This window comes from Phoenix dactylifera, chromosome 16, assembly GCF_009389715.1.
Source record: "Phoenix dactylifera cultivar Barhee BC4 chromosome 16, palm_55x_up_171113_PBpolish2nd_filt_p, whole genome shotgun sequence".
Classification (NCBI taxonomy): domain Eukaryota; kingdom Viridiplantae; phylum Streptophyta; class Magnoliopsida; order Arecales; family Arecaceae; genus Phoenix; species Phoenix dactylifera.
This window is the reverse complement of record NC_052407.1, coordinates 6,289,534-6,312,561: the sequence shown is the minus strand read 5'-3', so window position 1 is coordinate 6,312,561 and position 23,028 is coordinate 6,289,534. Positions and strand designations below refer to the sequence as shown.

The 23,028-nt window shown below is 38.3% G+C and overlaps 2 protein-coding genes across 7 annotated transcripts; both read right to left on the bottom strand.

Moving 5' to 3' along the window:
* Positions 1-819: 819 nt before the first annotated feature.
* On the bottom strand, positions 820-10,469 carry LOC103709192 (cis-prenyltransferase 4, chloroplastic-like). Its single transcript, XM_039114346.1, has 4 exons — positions 9,732-10,469; positions 9,384-9,451; positions 1,267-1,722; positions 820-1,144 (listed from the first exon to the last, which is right to left on the bottom strand). Exons 1-3 carry the CDS (start codon positions 10,452-10,454, stop codon positions 1,272-1,274), a joined length of 1,242 nt encoding a protein of 413 aa, XP_038970274.1. The 5' UTR covers positions 10,455-10,469; the 3' UTR covers positions 820-1,144; positions 1,267-1,271.
* A 4,488-nt stretch (positions 10,470-14,957) lies between these two features.
* Positions 14,958-22,671, bottom strand: LOC113462860. 6 transcript variants are annotated; one of them, XM_026805442.2, is made up of 4 exons: positions 22,492-22,666; positions 22,247-22,411; positions 21,986-22,058; positions 14,958-15,255 (listed from the first exon to the last, which is right to left on the bottom strand). In XM_026805442.2, exons 1-2 carry the CDS (start codon positions 22,644-22,646, stop codon positions 22,261-22,263), a joined length of 306 nt encoding a protein of 101 aa, XP_026661243.2. In that variant the 5' UTR covers positions 22,647-22,666; the 3' UTR covers positions 14,958-15,255; positions 21,986-22,058; positions 22,247-22,260. The 6 variants fall into 6 exon arrangements, with proteins under 6 accessions (XP_026661243.2, XP_026661245.2, XP_026661244.2 ...); XM_026805444.2 differs by having other exon boundaries at positions 22,293-22,411; positions 22,492-22,664; XM_026805443.2 differs by lacking the exon at positions 21,986-22,058.
* Between the last annotated feature and the right edge of the window lie 357 nt (positions 22,672-23,028).

Sequence of the window (23,028 nt, the reverse complement as noted above, 5' to 3'; positions counted from 1 at the left end):
GGCGTGAAATTTCCTCTTATAGAAACTAGCTCAAATATACCAAGTTAAAATAGGAGGGATGGCTTGAAATGTTTTCACAGAGAATCAGTAGGATATTAGATGGCTTACTCCGCTCTTGAGAGGAGAGTGCACTACTCCTCTCAAGTTGAAAATAACCAAGCATCTAAATTAAAAATCTACACGTTCATCATGATTAATACCGCTAAAAGTATCTGAAATAAAAATCGCATATTTTGGTGGTCTCTAAACCTATTTATTAAACGAGAAGAAAAATATACAATTAAGATGATATAAAATTATGTTTTGCTATGGTTTAAGCATTAAAATTTATTAATTTTTAATTTATACAAATTTTCGTATTTCAGCGCACTAGCATAATGAAAACCTTCCTTTTTGTGCCTCCTTGATGTATAGTTTAGATACCGCTAAAACGTTTAACTTTTAGTTTATAGATATCTCCAATCATATTAATCATAATCATGTAGATTTTTGCTTTGGGTACCCGATAATTCCCTGAAGATTAAAATACGTGCTCTCAAAAGAGCATAGTCCATCGCTAAAAGTGTGTGCAGAGAGAGGGAAACACACACACACACACACACATAGAGAGAGAGAGAGAGAGAAGGCAGCATTTTTATTCTTTTTCCTCTCATAACCTTTTTTAATTAAACCTTCATGCAATTTCAAATGACCATCCTCTGCTTATAATATCTTATCCCATGCTTCCGTGGAGAGAATTGCTCATTAAACAAAATAAAGGAAAATAAAAACGAGCCAAGTAAACTGCAATCCAGGACCCTAAGCTGTTAGATTTTCAAGTACCCAACAATACTGAGATCGAACACCATTTCAACACTAAAGAATTGGGCGCCAATTTAGATAATGTAATTAATCCACGCCATGCTTCAGTACAAGAAAAGCATGCAGGCAAGCTGAGTTCATTTATCAGATTAATTCAGAAAAGAAGGCACTCATGTATAAAGCATTACGAGAGGCATGAACACCTCCACCCTCTATCAAGGACATAGTGAAAAGTTACACATATATGGTTTACTTGGACTTGCAATGTATATCTGACTGAATTTATTGAGTATATCCATTGACAGCTTCACTCGGGATCTAGTTGGCCAAATAATATGGTGTTCTGTAGAAGCATCAAACAAGTCAATTGTAGGAAAAATCTGACATCCAAGTCATGAGGTAAATATTGACCGAGGAAAGTGTCAAACAAAAGATGTTGATCAAGAGAACTGGAGGATGTTATACCGTTCTTAGGTGATTCGTTGGCCGAAGCGCCTCTCTCTTTCTTGGAAAGAGCATAGAACCTCAATGTACTCAGGCTCTCCAAAGTCAGGCCACAGCGTCTTTGTAAAGAAAAGCTCAGTGTAAGCAGACTGCCACAGCAAGAAGTTGCTCAACCTCAGCTCACCACCAGTTCTGATAAGTAGATCAGGGCAAGGAAATTCGTTACTACGATTCGTTTCCAGTTCTTGGTCGATTAGAGACTCGCTGATGTCTGCTGAGTCCAGCAAACCATGCTGCACCTTCCACGCAATCTTTTGACATGCTTGTGTTATGTCCTTTCTTCCACTATAGCTTACTGCAATGTTCAATTCAAGCCGTGAGTTGGTCTCTGTCTTCTCCTGTGTCTCTTTGGCAATCTTTTGTAGAGAGTTTGGGAGTCTTGAGGAATCACCAATTATGCGTACCCGAATACCTTCGCTGTCAATAACAAAAGCAGTCTAATTTATGTTATTCTTCAAAGCAGCATTTGGATTTTAGCCCTTCACATATAGGCAACGGCAAAAAAAAAAAATGTGATGGATTAGGGCAGTTTTTCTTATTTAATTTAAAACCAATACAATGTCAATTAAGGATGCAGTCATGAATGACACAATCAAAGAAAATCTGCCCCGACGGAGAGTGAGGATTGCTACAGCTTGTGGAGCATGCCCAAAGGTGGAGGAGTCCATATACCATGGTGATCGAGTGCCCACGGGCTAGTTAGATATGGAGGAGTGCAGGGGTACATCATGATCAGTAGCAGAGGTAGTCGTCTATTGACGAGTTCCTGCTTTTTCTGAAGGATTCAGCATCAGGATCTAGGTGGGAGGAGAGAGGGACTCGTGCTGCCTACCTGACCTACCACTCGTGGTTGGACAGGAATGCTTGAGTCTTTGAGAGCAGTAGCTCGCCTGCGAGGGTGGTAGCAGCTAGAGCATTACTACATGCAGCAGAGTTCATTAGTACTGCTGAGATTTCACCCATCGGGTTAGCCAGGGATATCTGGGTCCCCCTTCCAGCTCTTGCAGTGCCCAGTTATATGTTTGTATCTTGGGTGCCCCCACCCCCTGGCTTCCTGAAGGTAAATTTCGATAGCAATGTAGCCGACAATGGGAGATACAGAGGCGTAAACTTCGTCATCAGAGATCACGAGTCCAAACTAGTAGCGGCAGGGGGTCAGCGGATCTTCGATGCTTCGGTGGTATGTGCCGAGCTCATAGCTGCCTGGGAGGGCATTTCTTTTACTCGACGGACACTGGATGCAGATCGGCTCATTCTCGAGGGCGACTTGGCCACAGTGATTGATTGGATCCGAAATCGGAGCCGTGCAAATAAGGGTAGGCCGCTGCTCCTCGATATTCGCAAACTACTGCAGGAGTGTAGCACCCATCAGATCACACACCTACAGAAAAGCGAATGATGCAGCTGATTGGGTTGCATGGATGGAGCTTGATAGAGTGTCGAGTTTTTTTTATCTACTTTATTGTTTTCTAATTTGATAGAGTGTCGAGTTTTTTTATCTACTTTATTGTTTTCTAATTTGTTGCCGCATCCATACCTGCAGGATGTGAATCGCTGTTGTACCAAAAAAAAAAGAAAAGAAAAGAAAATCTACCATTCTTTTCTTTTCTTTTCTTTCCGCTTACTTTTCTTTCCTTCTCTGTCATTTCAAGAGTAAGAGGAGACTAATCCCCACCTTGTATACTCACTCCAGATCTTGAGGGCTGACTCCTACCAGAACTGAGCCCTTAGATTTCTTGTTCAAGTGGCAAGAGATGATAGTATGTGAGCAAGTGCTTGGTGATACTATATATTGTTATTGTAAAAATTTTCTGCTAGCATTCAATTTGTGCATTTCTATCTTGAAAGAATTAGATTTTCTACATTTAGAAATTATCCAATATTAATTTAAATACGTTTATGTTTGTTTATGTTATGTATGAATGAAAATAATCTCATTTGACATTTGAAGGAAAACTATATTTGCGCATGAGTTGCAAGTAAAGGCAACCTTCCAATTACTGTCGTCCAAACGCTGCTGCCAACATAAGGTTATTTGCTTCTTTTTTTAATTTTTTTGAAAACACAAGTACCGGAAGTTCAGTTGAAAATCAAAATTCTTATATCGGCATCCTCTAATCAGGCACAATTAAGCTATGACTCAATGACATTTAAATCTAATATAAATTTTGTTGCTACAGTTGACTGCGATAGCGAGGGGATGCTTATTCAGTTGCATGACTTTTTTTTTTTTTTTTTTTTTTTGTGCCCCATGGTAGTGGGATTGGTGTGCCTGGTGGAAATTTGTGCAATACATGTAAATTCAACTATAAGTTGCTATGTCAACATTGGAGGAGTTTTGAAAAGCTTTTTTTTTTTTATTAGTCGAAGTGTCGTGCATTCCCATTCAGGTTTAGAGGGAGAGGATTTTTTACGCACAAGATAGGATTATAATCTTTAGGAATGTATTCCTAATTATTTTTTATGGAAGGAAGCTGCCTTCTAAATATGTAAGAACCAAGCTAGTTAGGCCTCACCTGGACCAAAGTCGGTAAGCCCAGCCAGCTTTTGATTCAAAGGCTAAAAAAAAAGAGATAAGAAGAAGAGGGAAAGAACAGAGGCATGATCTCCTATCCGAGCTTCCGAACGGCTGGCCGAAAGAAGGCTACGGCCGTTAGAGGCAATTGCAACTGTCCAACGGCCGACCGGTATGGCCAGTATGGCTGCTATAGCCATTTGGCATCCTTATCCATTCTGAAAGGGGGTTATAAAAACCTCCGACTCCACCGAGCTCCCACAACCTCTTTCTCCTTCCTTCTTCCCCTTCCTTCCTCCTCCTCCATCTTCCTTCCTTCCGTCCTTTCTTCTTTGTCTCTTCTTTCTCCTTTCTCCTTTCTCCTGATTGAGCTCACGGCTGCCCGAACTTGTGTCTGCTGGAAATCGGGCCGTCGGATGCCATCGAAGCAAGGTAAGGCCTCCTGTGCCCTTCACATCTCCTCCCTTACCTCCCCTCCTTCCGATCAACTAGCAATGGCCGGAATCCGACAAAGGGCCACCAACATAAGGATGAAGAAGAAGAAGAAAAAAGGGGAAGGACTTACCGGTGGTCGATCCACAGCGACCACAATCGCTACGGCCCTCGGCCACAGACACTGTAGACAGCGCAAGCCCTCAGCCCTTCCTCTCCCTTGCCCTCTGATGGGGGGCTCTCGCCCTTCCCCCTTCTGTTTTATGGGAAGAAAAGAGGGGAGGGTGATGAAGGAGAAGAAACGAAGAAAATGAAAAGAAGAAAAAGAAGAGAAGAAAAAAAAGAAAAAAATAGGAAAGAATAAATAAAATATTTAAAGAGAGAGAGAGAGAGAGGTTCCGTCCTCGGTGAAATCATCTTCTCTCTATTAGATTTGTAGATCTAGGTCCGACCTACCCAGTCAGGATCTGAAGTCTGCTCAAGTCCATTTCGGATTGTTTAGATATTTTAATTAGATTTTAAATGGTGAATAACGAGTAATTTTTTTTAAAACAATTTTGATAGGTGCAGCGGAGTTGTTCAACTGAATCTAGAAATCTTTGAGCGAATAGAGGTAAGTAAATTTTATATTCCTTGCTAGTTTTCAAAGTTATGATTATGTTTTTCATACATAAAATCTACTTGTAGAAATATCATATTTTTCTAAAAATTATGGATCAACATATGTGTTATAAAAATCATGATTTATTATAAAAAATAGTTTCATAAATATTTTGATAAAAATAACTTTGTTATGAATTAGATCATGTCATTTAGTATTTTTCACCTATCTATGTGTATGTTTTAAAAAAATATATAAGTTTTCGAAAGGCTCTGAGATAGCTATGTATGATCCTTTGAATTGAAAAAATCGACATTCGGATCTAGCATCCATACAAACACTGGCCCTGCCAACAAGTATAAAATTAGCATACCAACATAAATCTATATCGATTATGAACACTAGCTCTGTTACGGATATAAAAGAACCATAGCACAAATATCTACGAGGAATGTTTTGAACTACGATATGGCTAAATGGAAAAAAAAATCTATATATTTATTTGAAAAATAAATTTGAAGCTATGTTTATGAATTATAAATGATTTATGCATGCATGATTTGCTTATGACTTGTTTTAATATACGGTATTATGAAATGCTTATTTTAGAATATCTATTATTTTTCTTAAATTTATACTTGATCCGGTAAGACAGTAAAAGGTTTACTTACTAAGCTGTGTCGCTTATATACCTCTGTTTTATTTTTCTCCCTAGGCAAATAAGATCAGTAGGGACGAAAGTTGGCTTGGAGGTCGCACTAGCAAGCTTGACAATATTATGGAAAAGTTTTAGTGGTGTAGCTAATGATGGGTTAGGCATTGTGAGGACCCGTGCGGGTGTGTGTTTAGTCTCACATCGGTTATTTACTGGGTAGATCTTGGATACTTATACAGGATCAAAGAACCCAAATAATACCTTTCAGCTAGTCATTTTGGATGAGATTATAGGTTGTTACAAATGGTATCAGAGCAAATCCGATTCATAACCTATGTAGACTAGAGGACACTGCGGCACGAATTTATTGAGGCTGACCATAAGCCAATCGTGGTGTTTGTGATGAAATTGGAATGAATTTGAACCCTTAGCCTAACGAGGACGTCAGGACTTGAACGGAGAGGGTATGTGAGGACCCGTGCGGATGTGTGTTTAGTTCCACATTGGTTATTCGCTTGGTAGATCTTGGGTACCTATACAAAATCAAAGAACCCAAATAATATCTTCCGACTAGCCATTTTGGGTAAGGTTCCAGATTGTTACAGGCATGATGTTGGATTTTAGATGCTCTGTACTCCTTTCTTTTTGATTAGCAAATGGAATCGAACAAATTCTATCATGCTATATGAAAGAATATTGTTATCATGGGCTTCGTGTTATTGTGGGCAATACTCTACAGTAACACGACCATGTCATATTCCGGATCTAGAGCGCGACAGAACAAACTTCAGATCCGAGTCGCGACAAAATGGTATCCAAGCAATAGGTTTGATTATGGGTAAAACTTAAAATATAGCTATGGGTAGTTAGGTCTTGTGTAGTTAGGTTCCGCGTAATTGAATAAGGAAAGATAGATATTCTGATTTCTACTATTGATTAACCATAGAAAATTTATTAATGTTAGTATTTTAATAGGTGATAATGAGCTACAGAGATGATAAAGTCTTGGCAAATATTACTGCTAGGAGGAGAGGAGCTACAATGAGAAAAGATGCCAACCAGCTGATTGAGCAAGCTCCAACTGCGGTAGCCACCCAAGCAGACATTGCTGGAGTATGCCAGGTGGTGGCTCAGCTCCTTCAGTAATAGCAGTAGATGCAGGCCACTCCTCGACCTGCACCACCTATAGAGTCCTATTATGAGAGATTTAGGAAGCTCAACCCATCAATGTTCGGGGGTGGAGCTGATTCTCTAGCCGCAAATATCTGAATTCAGAAGATGGTGAAGATGTTCAATGGACTACAATATTCCGAAAGTGTGAAGGTCAGGATGGCAATACCAATATTGAGGAAAAATGCTGAATTTTGGTGGATGGCTATGAAAGCCTCAAACGAGAATGAGGATGATCAATTGACATGGGAGGAGTTCAAGAAAATTATCTATGATCAATATTTTCCTGAGTCAGTAAAGTTAGCAAAAGAGAATGTGTTCTTGTCTTTGAGGCAGATGGATGACGTGACAGTATTAGAATATGTAAACAAATTTAATGAGTTAGGTCGATTTTGTCCCCAACTCTTGGCATCTGAAAGGAGCAAGGCTAATAAGTTTGAGCAGGGCCTAGGACATCCGATCTAGTTGCGTTTGTCATCTCACCTATTCAGTAGTTATAAAGATGTACTGGAAAGAGATCTGAAGGTCGAATCAGAGTTGAAGAGATCAAAGAAGAAAATGAATAACAAGAACCCAAAATGATCGGGGCAAAATCTTAGAAAACAACTCTAACCAAAAGAATGGATCGAACACTTGCGGGTATTGTGATAAGAATCATCATGGACCTTATCTTAAGAAGCTGGGAGCATATTTTTCGTGCGGCGAGGTGGGACATATGGTACAAGATTGCCCTATCAAGAAAAAGGATAATCTAGAACTTACCAAACCAGCCGATTATAAACCAAAAGGAAATGCACAAGTGTTTGCTCAGGATGCCAGTGCAAGTAATCAAGTAGTGAGACATATTATTCTAGACAACTCTATAAATGTTAATGCACTAGAGAAAATATTGGACACCTCGACCTCGGACCGGATCAACCTCCTTCACCTTGGGCATAAATCGAGGTGAACAACTTCAGCCCCTGCCAAGAAGCCAATCAACACGTGCCAGCAAGAACTAATAATTTCAGCAACTGGCAGTTGTGGCAGCTCTATATCCAGCGCACAGTGAGTGCCATAAGCCGCCCATGCGAATGGTGCCCACACCGTAAATTTACATGACTACAGCTCCTAGGTCATCATCAGAGCGTCGGAGAAATGACTCCTCATGAGAGCATATGCTATAATTCCTATCAAGGTTGGCATCCTGCTGGGGCGAAAGCTCCATGTGGCAAGGAGGCGAGAGGCTTGGAGTGGAGTCCTTGCCAGAATGGGGGCTTAGAGTACACCATTTTTTGCCCCCACTAGGACTACTCTGTTGAGTGGGCCGACCCTAACGGGACCACTCCGAGTCCTGACCTTGAGAGTGGCGACTATCCAGGGGCATGTGGAGCACCGACGACTAAGAATGGTGGCTAGGTTGACCGAATTCCGGCCGAACTGGTTCTGGTCGTGTTGCTGCTTGTTGCAACCCCTGAACCGCTGTAATCAATGCCTGCACCTATTGAATGAGCAGGATGAACTGCTCGTTGTTCACCGGTGCGGCAGGTTGTTCTGGCGGAATATATTCTAGGCTCTATAGTGAGCTTCGCGAGGCCGAAGAGTGGCGTTGCGAGGGGTGAGATGCACCGTGAGCTCCACACGACCTCATATTGGCGATTTATTCCTTCACTTGATCTGTGGTATAGTTGGGGATCCTTCTTCTAGTGTCAATCTGTTGCTGTTGAATTCCGAACTGAAGTCGGAGCGTAGCTCGGATGACCCTGAAGTCGGTAGGAGCCAAGCTGAAGTAGTTGGCTGAGATGTAGAAAGTTAATCTCCTTCGAAAATAACCTACAAAAAGTCCGTCTGTCGGAGAGTTTCTAGCAGGAGACCCTCCGATGTCTAAGTTAGAATAGAAAAACAACAGTATGGACGGAAGAGATTTTAGCAGAATTGAGTTATCTGTGAATGATGTTACCTACCTAAGATTTCTCAAACTATCTCTTTATATAAAAAAGTTTATTTTATTGTTTACTTGAATTGATGTGGCATGAACCGGCAACTCCTCCCATTATACAAGGGCTAGGAAGAATTAATGCCAACAAATTATGGCATACGACCGCTTCACATGGTCGCTTTAATTATGGCCGACAGATTATGGGCTTGTGGGCAGTCCTTTCTCTAACTCCTCCTATGGGCCATCCATGGTCCCCTACTATTAAAATTAAAGAGGGGAGAGAGGGTTTGAGCCCTGCTGGGCATCGCCTTCACGAATTTTGGAGACTCATTAACATAGAGAGTTTCTTGTAATAGTATAATAAATGGTGCATACATGTTATCTAAAACTGATATTAAGATTTACAATTTAAAATTTTATATTTATCTATACACGTTTAAAATATCAACTAACATCTATTGTTCACATTGTATAATATTCCCATTCTATGTTCTAACAAATAACAGTTGTTACTCAAAAACGTTTATCCCATCATCTGTATCAGGATTTTCCTCCAGACCAATATCTTGGCTTGGATCTCGCTTCTTACCTACACTGAGTATATAATCGACCCTTATAATTATTATGATCAAGATCTTTGAATCTATATTAAAAAATAACTACATTATTAAACTCTACTCTTATATATGCAAGGGATAAGCCTCCAAATTTGCTATAAAGGTCGCAATATATATATATATATATATATATATATATATATATTTTAAAATCTTCAAACCACACCTACCTCAGATAATACTTAATGTTCTCCTTGAGAGCACCTTCAATTAGCACCATCAGAAAATCAACCTCTACCTGCAAAGAAACAAGAATATGCGTACGTAATTAAGCTGCAAGTAAATTAGAGACTTTGCATGGTGGAGTGGGAGGAGTGCGAGGAATCCAGATCTTTTACGTTGCATGCATGAGTTGCAATGCGGAGGGTAATGCATGCTCGGATAGCAGTCGTGTTGCTCGTCTCGAAAACGGAGGGCTTTTTGCTAATCTTGGAAACTGAGAGCTCTCCGTTTTTGAGATGAGCAATCTCTGTGGTGCAAAACATGCACTGCGTAGTTCCGGATCCAAAGTAAGAGACCTTAGGTCGGAGCCAATTCTCAAAGGAGAAGGCAAAGACGGTAAGAACCCGAATCCCCCATCGGCAAGAGAGCTTGACCATCTCCTGGAGGGACCTGTAACCAGCCTCATGCCCTGCCCAAGTTGGCAGTCCCTTCGTCCTCGCCCATCGGGAGTTGCCGTCCATGATCACGGCCACATGCCTTGGCAGCATCTCTCGCCGCACGCCCGATGGCAGCTTCTCGCAGCTATCATCTCCATTTCTCGCACTTTCTTTTCCCTCTATCTTCTCTTTCTCCGGATGTTTTGACCTTCTCAGCAACTTGCCGAGGAAAGCTTTGGAGTGGTGTCGAGGAGAAGAAAAGGGGGGCTTATGTGGGATCGAGGGCAAGGGAAGGGAGGGGAAATGGGTTGGCTTGCCACTAGTAGCAAATGGCAGCAATGGTGCACGTCGCAAAGGGTGTGATTCATGGAAGTATTGCCGGATTGGAAATAGAGCTCCATGGGATGCATGCTCGCTACTGTTGGCGAGAGCTGCGAGCGGCAACCCAAACCGATACCAGTAAAGATGCGGCATGGTTCCAGCGTTTAGTGTTTGTTCAATTTCCCCTTCTCTGCAAACTGCTTTTATGCCTGATTCTTTGTTCAAGGCACGTACCGTTGATGCAACAACAGTGAAATAGGTGAAGAAACGTCGTTTTCCGATGGGGAGCTTCTTGGAATTATTTGGGCCTCGGTTTCCCATTCCGCGACAGATCTAACTAGTACCTCCATTATTTGCCTATATACGTACCTCCATTATTGGGTCACTATTCGAGTAGGTACTGTGGGTCGTGGTGGATTTAACGCTGCTCAGACGGAGAAATTATACCTTAATATATATATATATATATATATATATATATATATATATATATATATATATATATATATATATATATATATATATATATATATAGAGGTAAACCACCAAAAAGATATCACTAGAATATAAATAAGTAAAAAACAAGTTAATCACTTATTTTTCTTTAAAGTTCGTGCTATATAAAACTAAATAAAATTACAAATAATATCAAATAGGACTTTTAAATATGAATAAGGTAACTGTTTTGCTATATCATATCTATTTTTTTTTTAGATTTGGATACAAAAGCAAATCTAAATGGATATTACTTGGTATACTTTCGTCCTTAGTTCTAAAGTAAAAAAAGTATAAGCCAGTCAATCTCTTTCTTTTCTGGTTTCCATTTACCGTTTTAATAATGAAATCTCAATATGCAAACATTTGATTCTCCATGAGATTTAAAGTCATATTTGCCTATTTCAACATGTATTAGTTCCTTCATCTCAACAAAAAAGGGGTCCTATAAAAATATCTATAGGCATTTATCAAACAAAAAAAATCTATAGGAAGACCAATCTCATTAAAAGGAGTATTCTGAGAGGAGGATATGTTATTTTACATCAACAAAGAAAACTCTTTATATTTATTTTTTTTATTTTTGTCAAAGAAGAGTGGAGGGGGGAAATGCTTATTTTTCTCTATTTTTCCACAACTAAAATGTTCATACCACTTCCAAATGCATGTGGGTTGTTGGAGCTTCACACAATAAGAGGAAAAGTTATTACTCGAGCCATTTGGATGAAGAGAGAATTCATGTCTCCATAACTGTAATCTCTCTAAGGTAATGAAGGTAATGAAGGCAATTTCACACAAGGTAATGAAGGTAATGTGCAGAAAGGTCTTCAAATTTCAAATATTTTTCTTAATTGGTGACAGCTTGGCCATGATCGCGAATGGTTTCCATAACCGCGTGACGAACGAGTGAGATGCACAGGCAAAACACTTGCGCATGATCTTCAAGATGCGCAATCGATTACCAAAATCGGCCAATTTTGCACACCTAAATTTCTCAGCAACAGACACCGATCCTAGCTTATATAAATCATTCCTGAAAGATCCTCCCAGTAAATACCCTCAAGCACCTTTTTACACCCTTGGGTTGCCACTCTGCCTTTCTCAGCACTTCCGTTGTTTTTTAAGAGTCCGACTTAAACATCAAAGGATCCTCTATAGGATACTCTCTAGCAAGCGGACTTTCTGTCTTTATTGTTTCAGATCGAATCCAACATCGGATTGAGGGTCCGAACACGATCTCCTCCATCCAGCATCACCTTAGGAGCGACCGGCAACGGAGCCATCACCATCCGAGCACAACAGCCACCAAATTATCATCTTGGATACACATCACAATCTTCATCCAATCTCCACAATCTGAGCAACAGAGCATCTAAACAGCTGACTGTCCAAGTACTTCAATAGCTCAACTAGCTCGGCATCTTAGTCGGATCGATTTCCAACAGTAATAGATCCAAATTGAAGCATTTGGCATATTTGATGAGGGCTGCAAGATGCATGCTGGTAATATTATTTATAGTTGGAAGGGTTTTGGAGGGTAAAAGCTTACTTAGAGATGCGTTAGCAACGGAGGCAAAAATATACATATTATTCTGATAAACAATAGTAACACTAGCATTGCCTGGCCTCGAATCGGAGATCTTCAGTGTGTTCCGCACCATCTTATTGAAATTACCGAAATGCCCTCAGAATTGGTACCCAACTTGCACTTATAATCTTGGATCTTTTTCGTATCACAGATACGATACCACGTACGCTCGCGAGATGGTAACGGCATCATGTATCACTAACCATGCTCTCATCCGCTTGCAATTGCGTTCTTCTACAACAATGTGACATTCAACTGGGTTGATGATTGGCCTGTAGAGTGTATGCTAAAGAAGAAGTTCGAGAAGCATTTTAGAGAATTTTTCACAAATTTTCGCACTAAAGGACCCCAATTGTAACATTTGAAGTGTTTGACAAAAATTGCAAGATACATTCTTGTAATCTTCTAGTTGGAAGGATTTTCGAGGCAAAAGGCTTGTTTAGAGATGTGTAACAATGGATATACATACATACATACATATTTATGTATGTGTGCATATATATATATATATATATATATATATATATATATATATATATATATATATATATATATATATATATATATATATATATAATATATATATATATATATTTATATTTATATATATATATACAGCTATAGAAGAGATAGTAAACAGCCACCCGTGCAGTCCGAGTTCGAAACACGCGGGCGTCGATTAAATATGGAGATCAAATGCTCCCCGCTGGGACACGTGGAATGGGAGGGCTTATTGGTCCACTGATAGCCTTGGTAGTGCCAGGTGTGACGTACTCCACGGAGGGGTCGTGTCGGAGCTCAGAGGGGTAACCGAGCCGGGCCCACGGATGGGAAGGGTATGAGTAAAACTGGCCTCTCGGTGCCATATAAAAAGATCCGAGAGGGCCTAAAGGTATTTTAATTTAGTTCTACACTTCCAATACAACAAGCTTCTGATTCTTTATCGACTGGGACCTTTTCTTTGTTGTTTTTATTTACTCTTGATTCATTATATGAAAGAATTGTCATGTAACAAAGCTTAGGAAGATTTACATCAAAGGAGGTTGCGACTATATTTTAGTATGCCGAAGAAATGGTCATTTTACAGCATATTTGCGCCATATATTTTTCTCTTCATCTTTCATTTTACATTTGGGCTCCACTAAATTGGTTGGAAGATTTTTTCCCTCTCCAAACAAGTACAAAAGAGAGAGGCCTCGAATCTTCTCTTGCTTTGTTGATAATATGATGTCTTAATCCACCTAACTCTGAGTTATTATGTCAGAAACTAATGACAGTACTTTATGCATACAAAAAATGCTATGCAGCTCCTATAAAATTTACATGGACAATCCTCTTACTAGGTGAGAGAGGAATTGATGCAATTCAACCATTTTTTACCATATGTCATGGCTCATTAAATGCGGAGTTACTAGGTCGCCAGTTGTGGGCCTATGAATTTTTGTATGCCCTTCCACAAAACCACAGACTACAGTAGAGGTGGCAATGGGTCAAGTCAGGGTTTGGATCGGATCAATCAAAGCGGATTTAATTAAGAAAAACATCTAACCCAGACCTGACCCATCCTATTTATTTTACATAAATCCAAATCCATTCTATTTATTTATTTTTTGAATTTTTATATTCAATAAAAAATTTAGTTGGACCAGTACAGTCTCTATAAGAATTATTAACTATACATTAGATTCTTGGTTATGTACACTTCAGATTTATTTTTATCAACAAGAACTGTAATTAGAACAATGGAGAGTTCCATATTTTTGTTTTATTAAAAAAAAAATCAAAAGAGAATAGCAACGATTATAGTGCGAAAGTGCTACATACACAATGCTTGCAAAAATTAACCCATTATACTTCTCAATGATATGGTATGAATATTAGCAGAATACTGCGAGAGATCCTCAAACCCCATTGAGATTCATAGCAGTTGATTCATTCCTTATGATTCTACACTACGCTACCAAACGTTCTTGTTACATACCACAAATTGTTTTAGATCAATAAAACATATCAAAACATGAAGCATAATGATTCCAAATGCACTATGTTGTATTTCAGAAGAAACGACATATTGATAGCATGGATAAACTCTGAAAAGCATTATGTACTAACTTGAAAAACTTGCTGCTAGCCCGTTGTCTTTACCTTGGCAATCTACGTAGACCACAGCTTGAAAGTCTCTCGCCCACACATCGACCACCCATCTTTTCACATAAATGAATGCAAGTTGATTTCCCCTTGGGTAATCAATGATCCAAGCATAAAGCTACTTATCAAAAATTCTTTTGGTTTAGCCATCGGATTCGATTATTAAGGAGGTCTAATAACAAGCTCTGTGCCTGCGTACCCCTTTCCATCAATAAACAATCAACACGGCTTACCAGCTGCAATGCACCAACCAATGCATACTGCATTCTCTGCAAATCTAAGGTAAATAGAAACCAAGTCCAGACCCTGAGGCATAACATTTAGAATGTTTTGTTCATCCCAAAAACATTTAGAGTTCTTTTCACCAAAGAAGTAGATGCTTACAGAAGTGAAAGTGCAAATTTGAAATTGTCAGGAGGAAAATAAGCAGACTATGGAATGAACAGAGAAGCTCGTTTCCACGATAACCGCTGTTTCCTAGTCTCTAATCTTATACTACAAGATTTGGCAAACCTAAAGTTGTTCTCCAAAATGAAATTTAATAAATAAATGACACAAAGTAACCTAATTATATAGGAACCTAATTTAGTCTCTGGACCTCAAAATTTCCCTTAACATTGCATTTTAAGGACTGAACTAAACAACCAAACATGCAAGCCACCAATTTCAGAGTTCCACATGAAACAAAAGCAGACAGCATCTAAGACATGAATTGGGAATCCAAGAGTTGGGAAGAATTCAAACTTTATAAAAAACAAGCAGAATCATTTGTATGTTTGTTCTAGTCCTGCAGCTAACGATATTAGCTCAAAGGTTTCAAAGACACCCCATATGACAACTGCTCCAAATGCTCTTGACAAGCTTGTCATCAATCCTACTGCCTTCAAGTACCTGCACGTGGGGAACGTAGCTTTCAGCAAGTAATTTAAATCATGACTTAGTCAAAATGATTTAAATCAAGCACAGACAAACATATTAGTTGTGATTTAATGTGATCTCAAAAAATCATGATGAAGACTTCCACTGTGCGGACAAGCTCCTGTAATAAATAATTTATGCTGATGCTGCTAAACCTTATAGCACAAACATGACTTACTCTAATGCTTTCAGGCATGTTTGACATCTAACTGCTCTTATATCATACAAATAAAATTTTTTAAAAAAATGAGCAGTACGTAGCATGTATAGGGATTTGACCTGGGTAAAAAATTACTCTCAATGATCTTTGGCTTACATATATGCAACACTGTAATTAGATTCAATGTAAAAATTACTCTTTATCTCAATGATCTCTGACCTACATATATGAAACACAATATCATTATGATTCAATGCAACTACAAATTAACTACCATGTATAGAACAATTGGTACAATTCTATATTTGCATTTAAACATTTTTTTATTGCTTTTAAGAGGTCATAAGAGTAATATCTTTCAACAATCATATAATTAAGATCATAAATTCAAGCCACAATAACAGGTGTAGGTTGACTCCCCATGTACCAAATATCCAAGGAGTGAGAAAGGATACAGCACAATCAAGTGCCTTAACTGCAGCCACAGCACTTACATGGAACCAAAGACCAAATACCAAGAGAATAGAACAAGACATAGCACATATATGTTGCTTAATGGATTTCCACAAAAATGTCTTGGGCAGAATTGATACTCCATAGTGATGGGACTATCTTCAATTTGATTTCCATGGTCACAAATATCGATGAAGATTAACTATACCATCTAGTTCAACTTATGCACTTATAAGATGACATGCTGATATTTATACCTCCTAGTTTCTTGTTTCTACAATCCTGTTGCTGGAGGTAGGAAAAATGTTTTATGTCATAGAGAATGTTCACTGCTTACGAGACAATAAAATCTATCGAACAGAACTTAAACATGCAAGTCAATTGCTATGTCAAGTGCAAATACAATTCTGCAACTCCGCTCAAAGCTGGGTAACTTAAATCTCAGATTGCATATTAGATCACTATTCCTTAAATCTCAGATTGCATATTAGATCACTATTTCAAACAGGAAAGCAGCTTATGGACTCTGACAAGGGTAAAGCATAAGACATTGAAATGATCATTAGATCAAAGAGGTAATGATATATCATCAAGTGCTAGCATGATAGAGAAACAAAGATGCTTACAAAGTTGAATAAAGATACTTTATGAATGCTTTCTGAATCACATTTACCCCATTCTTTCTATCCAACACCAAAATTCAACTAATCTCCAATGCCCCTTTTCACACTTGCATCAATCAGGTTTGTCTTTTCATCTATGCTGCCCCTTCAATCTAAATCCAAAGTCTCCTAAACATGATCATCTTTATCCTAAAATTCACATGGCAAAAACAGTCGCCCATCACTCTATCCTCTACTGGTGCTACTTATAAACCTCATCTAATAAGCTTGTGCAAGATTCGTTTCTCTTTATATCCATCCTTGTACTACACATTAATCTCAACATCTTTATGGCCTAGCACTTTGATTCTTGTTGAAGACCATTCATATCCATAACTTAAAAAGTTTCCTTTGCCTCAATGATTATAAAGATCATAAGGGCCATTCAATTACCATTTCAGCGTCATCCATATATTGCCTTCATACTAAAATAGAAATTCTTGTCTATATCCACATCTTTCTGCTTTATTTTAGGAATCATTTGCCCTCTCTCAAGCTTATGTGTATCTTGACTTTGAAAACTTTACCACAGATCATAATTTTTCCAGACATCTAAGCATCTATTCCTACAAAACTACTCTAATAAATAAAAGATTAAAATTTGCCAAATAATACCGCATCTTTTTGATTAACATGCACCTTGGGACCTCCTATGTTATCAAAGAGTTAACATCATTATTAACCTAGCTAAGATAAGCAGTTAAAGCTTAACCCTTTCTTAAGACCTCTTCATGCTGGAAGCTTCCTAACCGCTCCATATGTAGTGCATAGAGTTGCTCCTCATGTCCTTCACACTACCAACACATATACTCTATACTTTTCCCTTCCACTTAACCTCCAAATACACTGTCTTATTATCACAATATGCCAAGCTATCAATAAAACCATATCCAGGTACATTGCTACAATAATCCACCAACTACCTGAGTAGGAGATTTGCCCCAAGAGTGACCTTCCAATTACGCATCAGGACTAGGTTTTGAATACTCCAGTTTAGCATTTGTTTGACTAATCCATCAAAATAGCTTTGTTTAGTCTTTGTTTGACTAATCTCCCAGATAGATTTAAAATATCATATAAATAGCTAACTATCAGAACACAGTCTAAAATTCTTGTTCCCCTTTGCTCTTAATATATTGTGCTTTTAACTTCATCTTACATTCTTCTGTCTGTCAAAACCCAAAGAATATGATTCACTAACCAAATCGACTATGCTTCACTATGTCCATCCATTATGCACTTTTCATCTACTTTTGGAACCTTAACTCACTTCGGACTTGAAAGTCTCGATCTAATAGCTTGCTTGCACAAGCCTGATCTGCTATTATCATCCATATGCAAAAATATCTTTAACTAAAAGCTCATTACCAAACCTGAATTAAAAAAATAGTATCTTTTCTATTTATAAATATTCTCAAAGTTCCCCAAAGGACTTCGTCACCTACAACCTTTAAGCATCTTTAGAGGCCCATTTCTATTTTTATTTCTAACCCTAATCTTCAATAACTTATAGACGCATTTTACCCAATCTCAGGCTTGACTTGTTGCAAATATCATTAACCTTTCCCTTATGAAACTCCTATAAACAATAACCCTAATCTTCTATCACTTCTCAGCCAGAACCATAACTCTAAATCTTCATTTCCCCAAATGTAACAACTACTTTCGTAGTTCCTTTCTGATATGATCAAATAAGGAAAAAAATGATCTTTTCTTTATTTTTGTACTTTTTCTTTCATAATATAAATATCAGAAAGAGAATTCTGGTGGAGAAAAGAATGGTTTGTGATGCTGAAATGTACCCCTAACCAAGGTTTGCCGTCTCAGTATTGGACTCCGTATCGATGCCACACAAGCATAGTGTCGATACGATACGGTACAAAATTTTTTTTGGCATACTGAGTGTCGGTACAATACGGTATGAAATTTTTTGACCTACCGAATGTCGGTATATCACCCATACCAGATACCGATATCGAACCTGTATGGTACGTTCCGTACCATCCGATTCGGGCTAGTACAGCGTACCTTGCCCCTGACACAAGATCAAATCCAAAATGATCTCTGTTTCATATTACTATCTCAACATAAGATCTCACGTTATGAAAAAAATGATAATAATGGTTTGCTCATATCGAACTCGAAGTGTCATGCTGTTATTACTTATTATTCATATTCAATATGGTAACACCTAGTCTTCAGACACTTCAACACGGGCATTAGCGTGACACTTCAAAACGGCTTTCTGCAAGAAAAGATTCTTTGATATTTTAAGGATCAGATCCTTTAGACGCCCGCACCGGCCAGACAAACCGAGTCCATGTAACACAAATAAGTATAAATAAAAATGAAACTGACACCAAAGCATAGAAAACTCAAAGAGAATTGTGATGGTGCGAGTATAGCTACCAAATTCATGTGTAAGGTTTCATGGTTGACATTTGATAGAAATTTATCACATGATATGCAGTTATGACACTGTTATTACATTCAGAAACTAAATAAACGAAGGAAATGTGAGCCTAAAACTACAATTATTAGTGTCACCTTCAATTGAAATACATTTCAAGGCTTAACAATCTCAAAACAAGAAGATCACCCTAAACCCCAAAATTTAGTTATAAACCAGCAATAGTCCCATAAAGTTACAAAGTATAATACCTTTCAAGTTTCTTAGAAATGCAAAGTTTTCAATAATGCAAAAGACATCATAGAATACACAAAAAGGCGAGAAAGGGACAACAAAAATGCACTTTTTAAGGGGAAGTGCAGACTACTGTACAATCATTTCTACCTCCATACTACTCATTATAAATGGAAAGATGCTGGAAGTCGAAGAGCCTACTAATAACCCTTCATCCAGAACACATGCCGATTGCCCATAACAAACTTGGAGCCTCAGTAACCCCTCTGCATCTCAAATGATTTTAGAGAAACCATGTTCAAACCCCAAGCTACCAAGAAAGAACAAAAAATACATCAGCAAGAAATCACAAAGATGCACTCATTCCACCAAATTAGCAACATTTCTTTCAATTAGCCAACTCTCCTCCATAATGTTAAATATTCTTTTCTTGAGGTGCCAAAGAGTGAAAAGCTACCAGTTAACTATACAGATTAACTATTTGCCTAACAGATTTTATGTCACAAATCTTTGTTTTGATTTGACAAAATTTATTACTAAATGAACAAATAATTTGCATATGACTGAAGCATAGAAACACATGTTAGCTGTAAATGAACTATCTGGCATTGGCATTCTAAAACCTTGCCACTTTCCTTGACAGTCCCTCCTTAAAAGTTCATTTCGTATGCCTATTGCATGTCTAGATCCTGCTCCACTTTATATCCACGAGTGGGCAACACATAAACTTCAAATATTCTCAAATCCAGATTTATTAGATAACAGGATCAATAGTATCAAAACAGCCACAATGCACATATTTTCCTGAACCCTCTACCACAAAAGACACCCAACATTATCCATTAGGCACCATTTCGTTTTTAGATGCCCTGTTCTCTCTCCATGATCAGAACAATAATAGATTAAACAATAGCAACAACAACAGAACAAGGCATCCTAGGCATCAACATTGATTACAATTCCAGTCAAACTTGCACCAGACACTGCATTAAAGTTCCAAAAAAAGTGTAGAATCTCATTGCCCATAATTTTCCATCTTTTTTTTTTGAAAAAAAAAAGCATATAGCAATATCAGTCTAACCAATTAGCACCATAGCCGTAAGAAAACATAAAGCAACATCTTGAAACACTGCTACTTGGTTCTTCATAATAAGTACTACATGATAATGAAACAAGGCAATTGGCTCATTCAAGTTAAGTTGCACATCAGCTTTAGAAAAGGAACCTGACAGAATAGGAACCAAGGGTGTTTCTTTTATTTAATGATATGGATGTTTCTTCTGCCTTCCCGCAAAAAGTCATGGAAATCAGCCAAATGTTTGTTGAAATTGACGGTCCTCACCATTAAATGTCAAATTATTAAAGTTCAAACCAACAATAGCCATACAATATCGACTTCATCAAATGAATAAACAGGCTCTTCAATGTTTTGCTAAAACTCATGACGAAATGCTATGTAGAGTTTCATATTTTCAAAGCATAAAACTCAGATTGGGGAATGTAACAAAAGGTCCAGGTGGGAGCATGGATAAGGGAAAGATCAATTTGAATGCAAGAAAGCTCACCACTCCACATTCATATCTGAAGAAAAAGATAAAAAATAACATTTCTGAAACATAATTTTTTGAAGATCTGAAAAACAGAAGCATATGTTCTATTACAGCATCTTCCACAAGGCAGCTCAGGAAAATAAAGGAAAAGAAAAAAGAAAATATTCATGTGCTACATTATTACTCTACTGCATTAATATCCAAGTCCTTTACATCATGCTCCGAATTGCACATTTTTCAATTGGCAAGAACCAAAGATATGCACAGAAACCTCTTAACCAAATCAAAAAATCCATTCTAAACTAGCATGAGCTACCAATTTAGTACAATATCAAAAGCAAGATACAATATCAATAACATCATCTCTACCAAAGAGTTCCATTTTATTCATTTGTTCAATTTTCTTTCCCCCGTCCCACTCTTTTTTTTATACCTAATATATTTGTTTAACTTTGGCATAAAAATTAGGAAAGGGAAAACCTACAGTGGTTGAAACATCACCATCCCCCTGTTTTCACTGAATCTTGTCCTCTCTCTCGCATCACCCCTCTTTCCCATTCCTCCCTATCAAATCTCAATCCCAATTAACTCAAATCAACCAAAAATCAATTCAAGTGAAACAAAAAAATTGAAAAAAGAGTAGACTGGTCATAACTTTCTAATATACGCCATCCCAGAAACATATAACAAGGATCAATAAAGGATAGCAGTAAAGAATGTCTCTGCAAATCCCATTACATACTATCTAACATCCCATTGTCAGTCAATAAACAATACCTCAAATGGTCTCCCAAGTACTTCAGTTGCTTAGTTCATCCTAATAGTCATTTAAAATATTGCAAAGAAAGGGAAAATATCAAAGTCAAGTACCGACTGCAAGTTAATACAAGAATGAGAAAAAGATGAGAATGGATCCATAAGTACATGTAAAAATATGCTGATTTATCTGTGAACCAACTGCATCGAATTCAAAGCCCAAAATGTAAAATAAAGCATATATATAATACTTTAAAAATGTCAAAAACTTAAAAGCTGCATTAAGATCAATACTGAATTACTGATAACGTAAAAGATAGAAACAAGATATATCAGTCGCATGTAACCCACAGAACAGGACTGTGTTTTCTTTTTCTTTGTTCCCTTCAAATTATTCAAATTTCCAGGTTTTCTCCCTGAATTTAAACTTTCCTAGCCATTTACTGCAGGAAGAGCAATTAAGAAAGAGGAAACCTACATCAAGTTAGAAGTCAAAGCTTCCCACCGAATGCCAGCCTGTCTCTTGCATCAACCATCTTTTCCATTTTTCCCTATCAAATCTCAATCCCGAAAACAATAAACATAGGAAACTACAAAACCCTAATCATATAATTCAAGATCCCCTCATATCAGACTTATAGATTCAAAACAACATAAAAAATATAGCATTTTTTTTGTTCCTTTCTATCGTGCGATTCACATCCCAGAAAAGCAAGACTAGACTAATAACAAGACTCACAAAGAAGGACATAACTAGCGATCTTGACAAGTGCGACGAAAGGTACCCTGAGAGAGCTCACAGCACGCTCTCGCGCTGACGGAAAGATGCGAGGTGAGGCAAGGCACGGCGACCACGCTGTGGAGCGGGAGGAGAGACTGGGCGCACGCCAGCTCTCCCAAAGTCCTACCGGAGAAAACCACTTCAGCAATCGAAAATTATAGGAAAGAAAGAGAAAACAGACAGATTTAGAACTGGGGTTTCACCTGGGAGGGGCGCAGGAGAGACGGCGGCGCTGGACGCGAGGGCCGGCGAGCGGCGGAGGGCGGAGGCGGGGGGCCGCCGCCGGCGATCGGAGGGTGGACGAGGACGAACGCGCGGTGGCGAGCAGCGATCTGGAGATCGACCCGCGCCAAGCCATTTCGGGTGGAGAGAGAGAGAGAGACGAAGTCTCCGTCGACGATGGCTCCAAGGGTTTAGGGTTTAGGGTTCAGGGGAGGACGCGGTGGCCGTAAAAAGCGTGACACCGTATGAAACGTGCCAAAAATTGACTGAGAAACATACGCCGTTGATTTCGTAGGCCATCCGTCACATGTTTGATCGTAAAAATTTGGACTTTGAGCTATGGCTGATCTGAGCAATGGGTCCGGTTGGACTGGGTTCAGGTTTGATCTAATTTAGTTGAGATTAAAAATTCTTCTTCACCTATATCCTATCCATTTATAATCAAATTAAAAAAAAAGTGTCAAATATATTTTATAATCATTACAACTTGACTTGTCAATTGTATGTCTCATTAAATA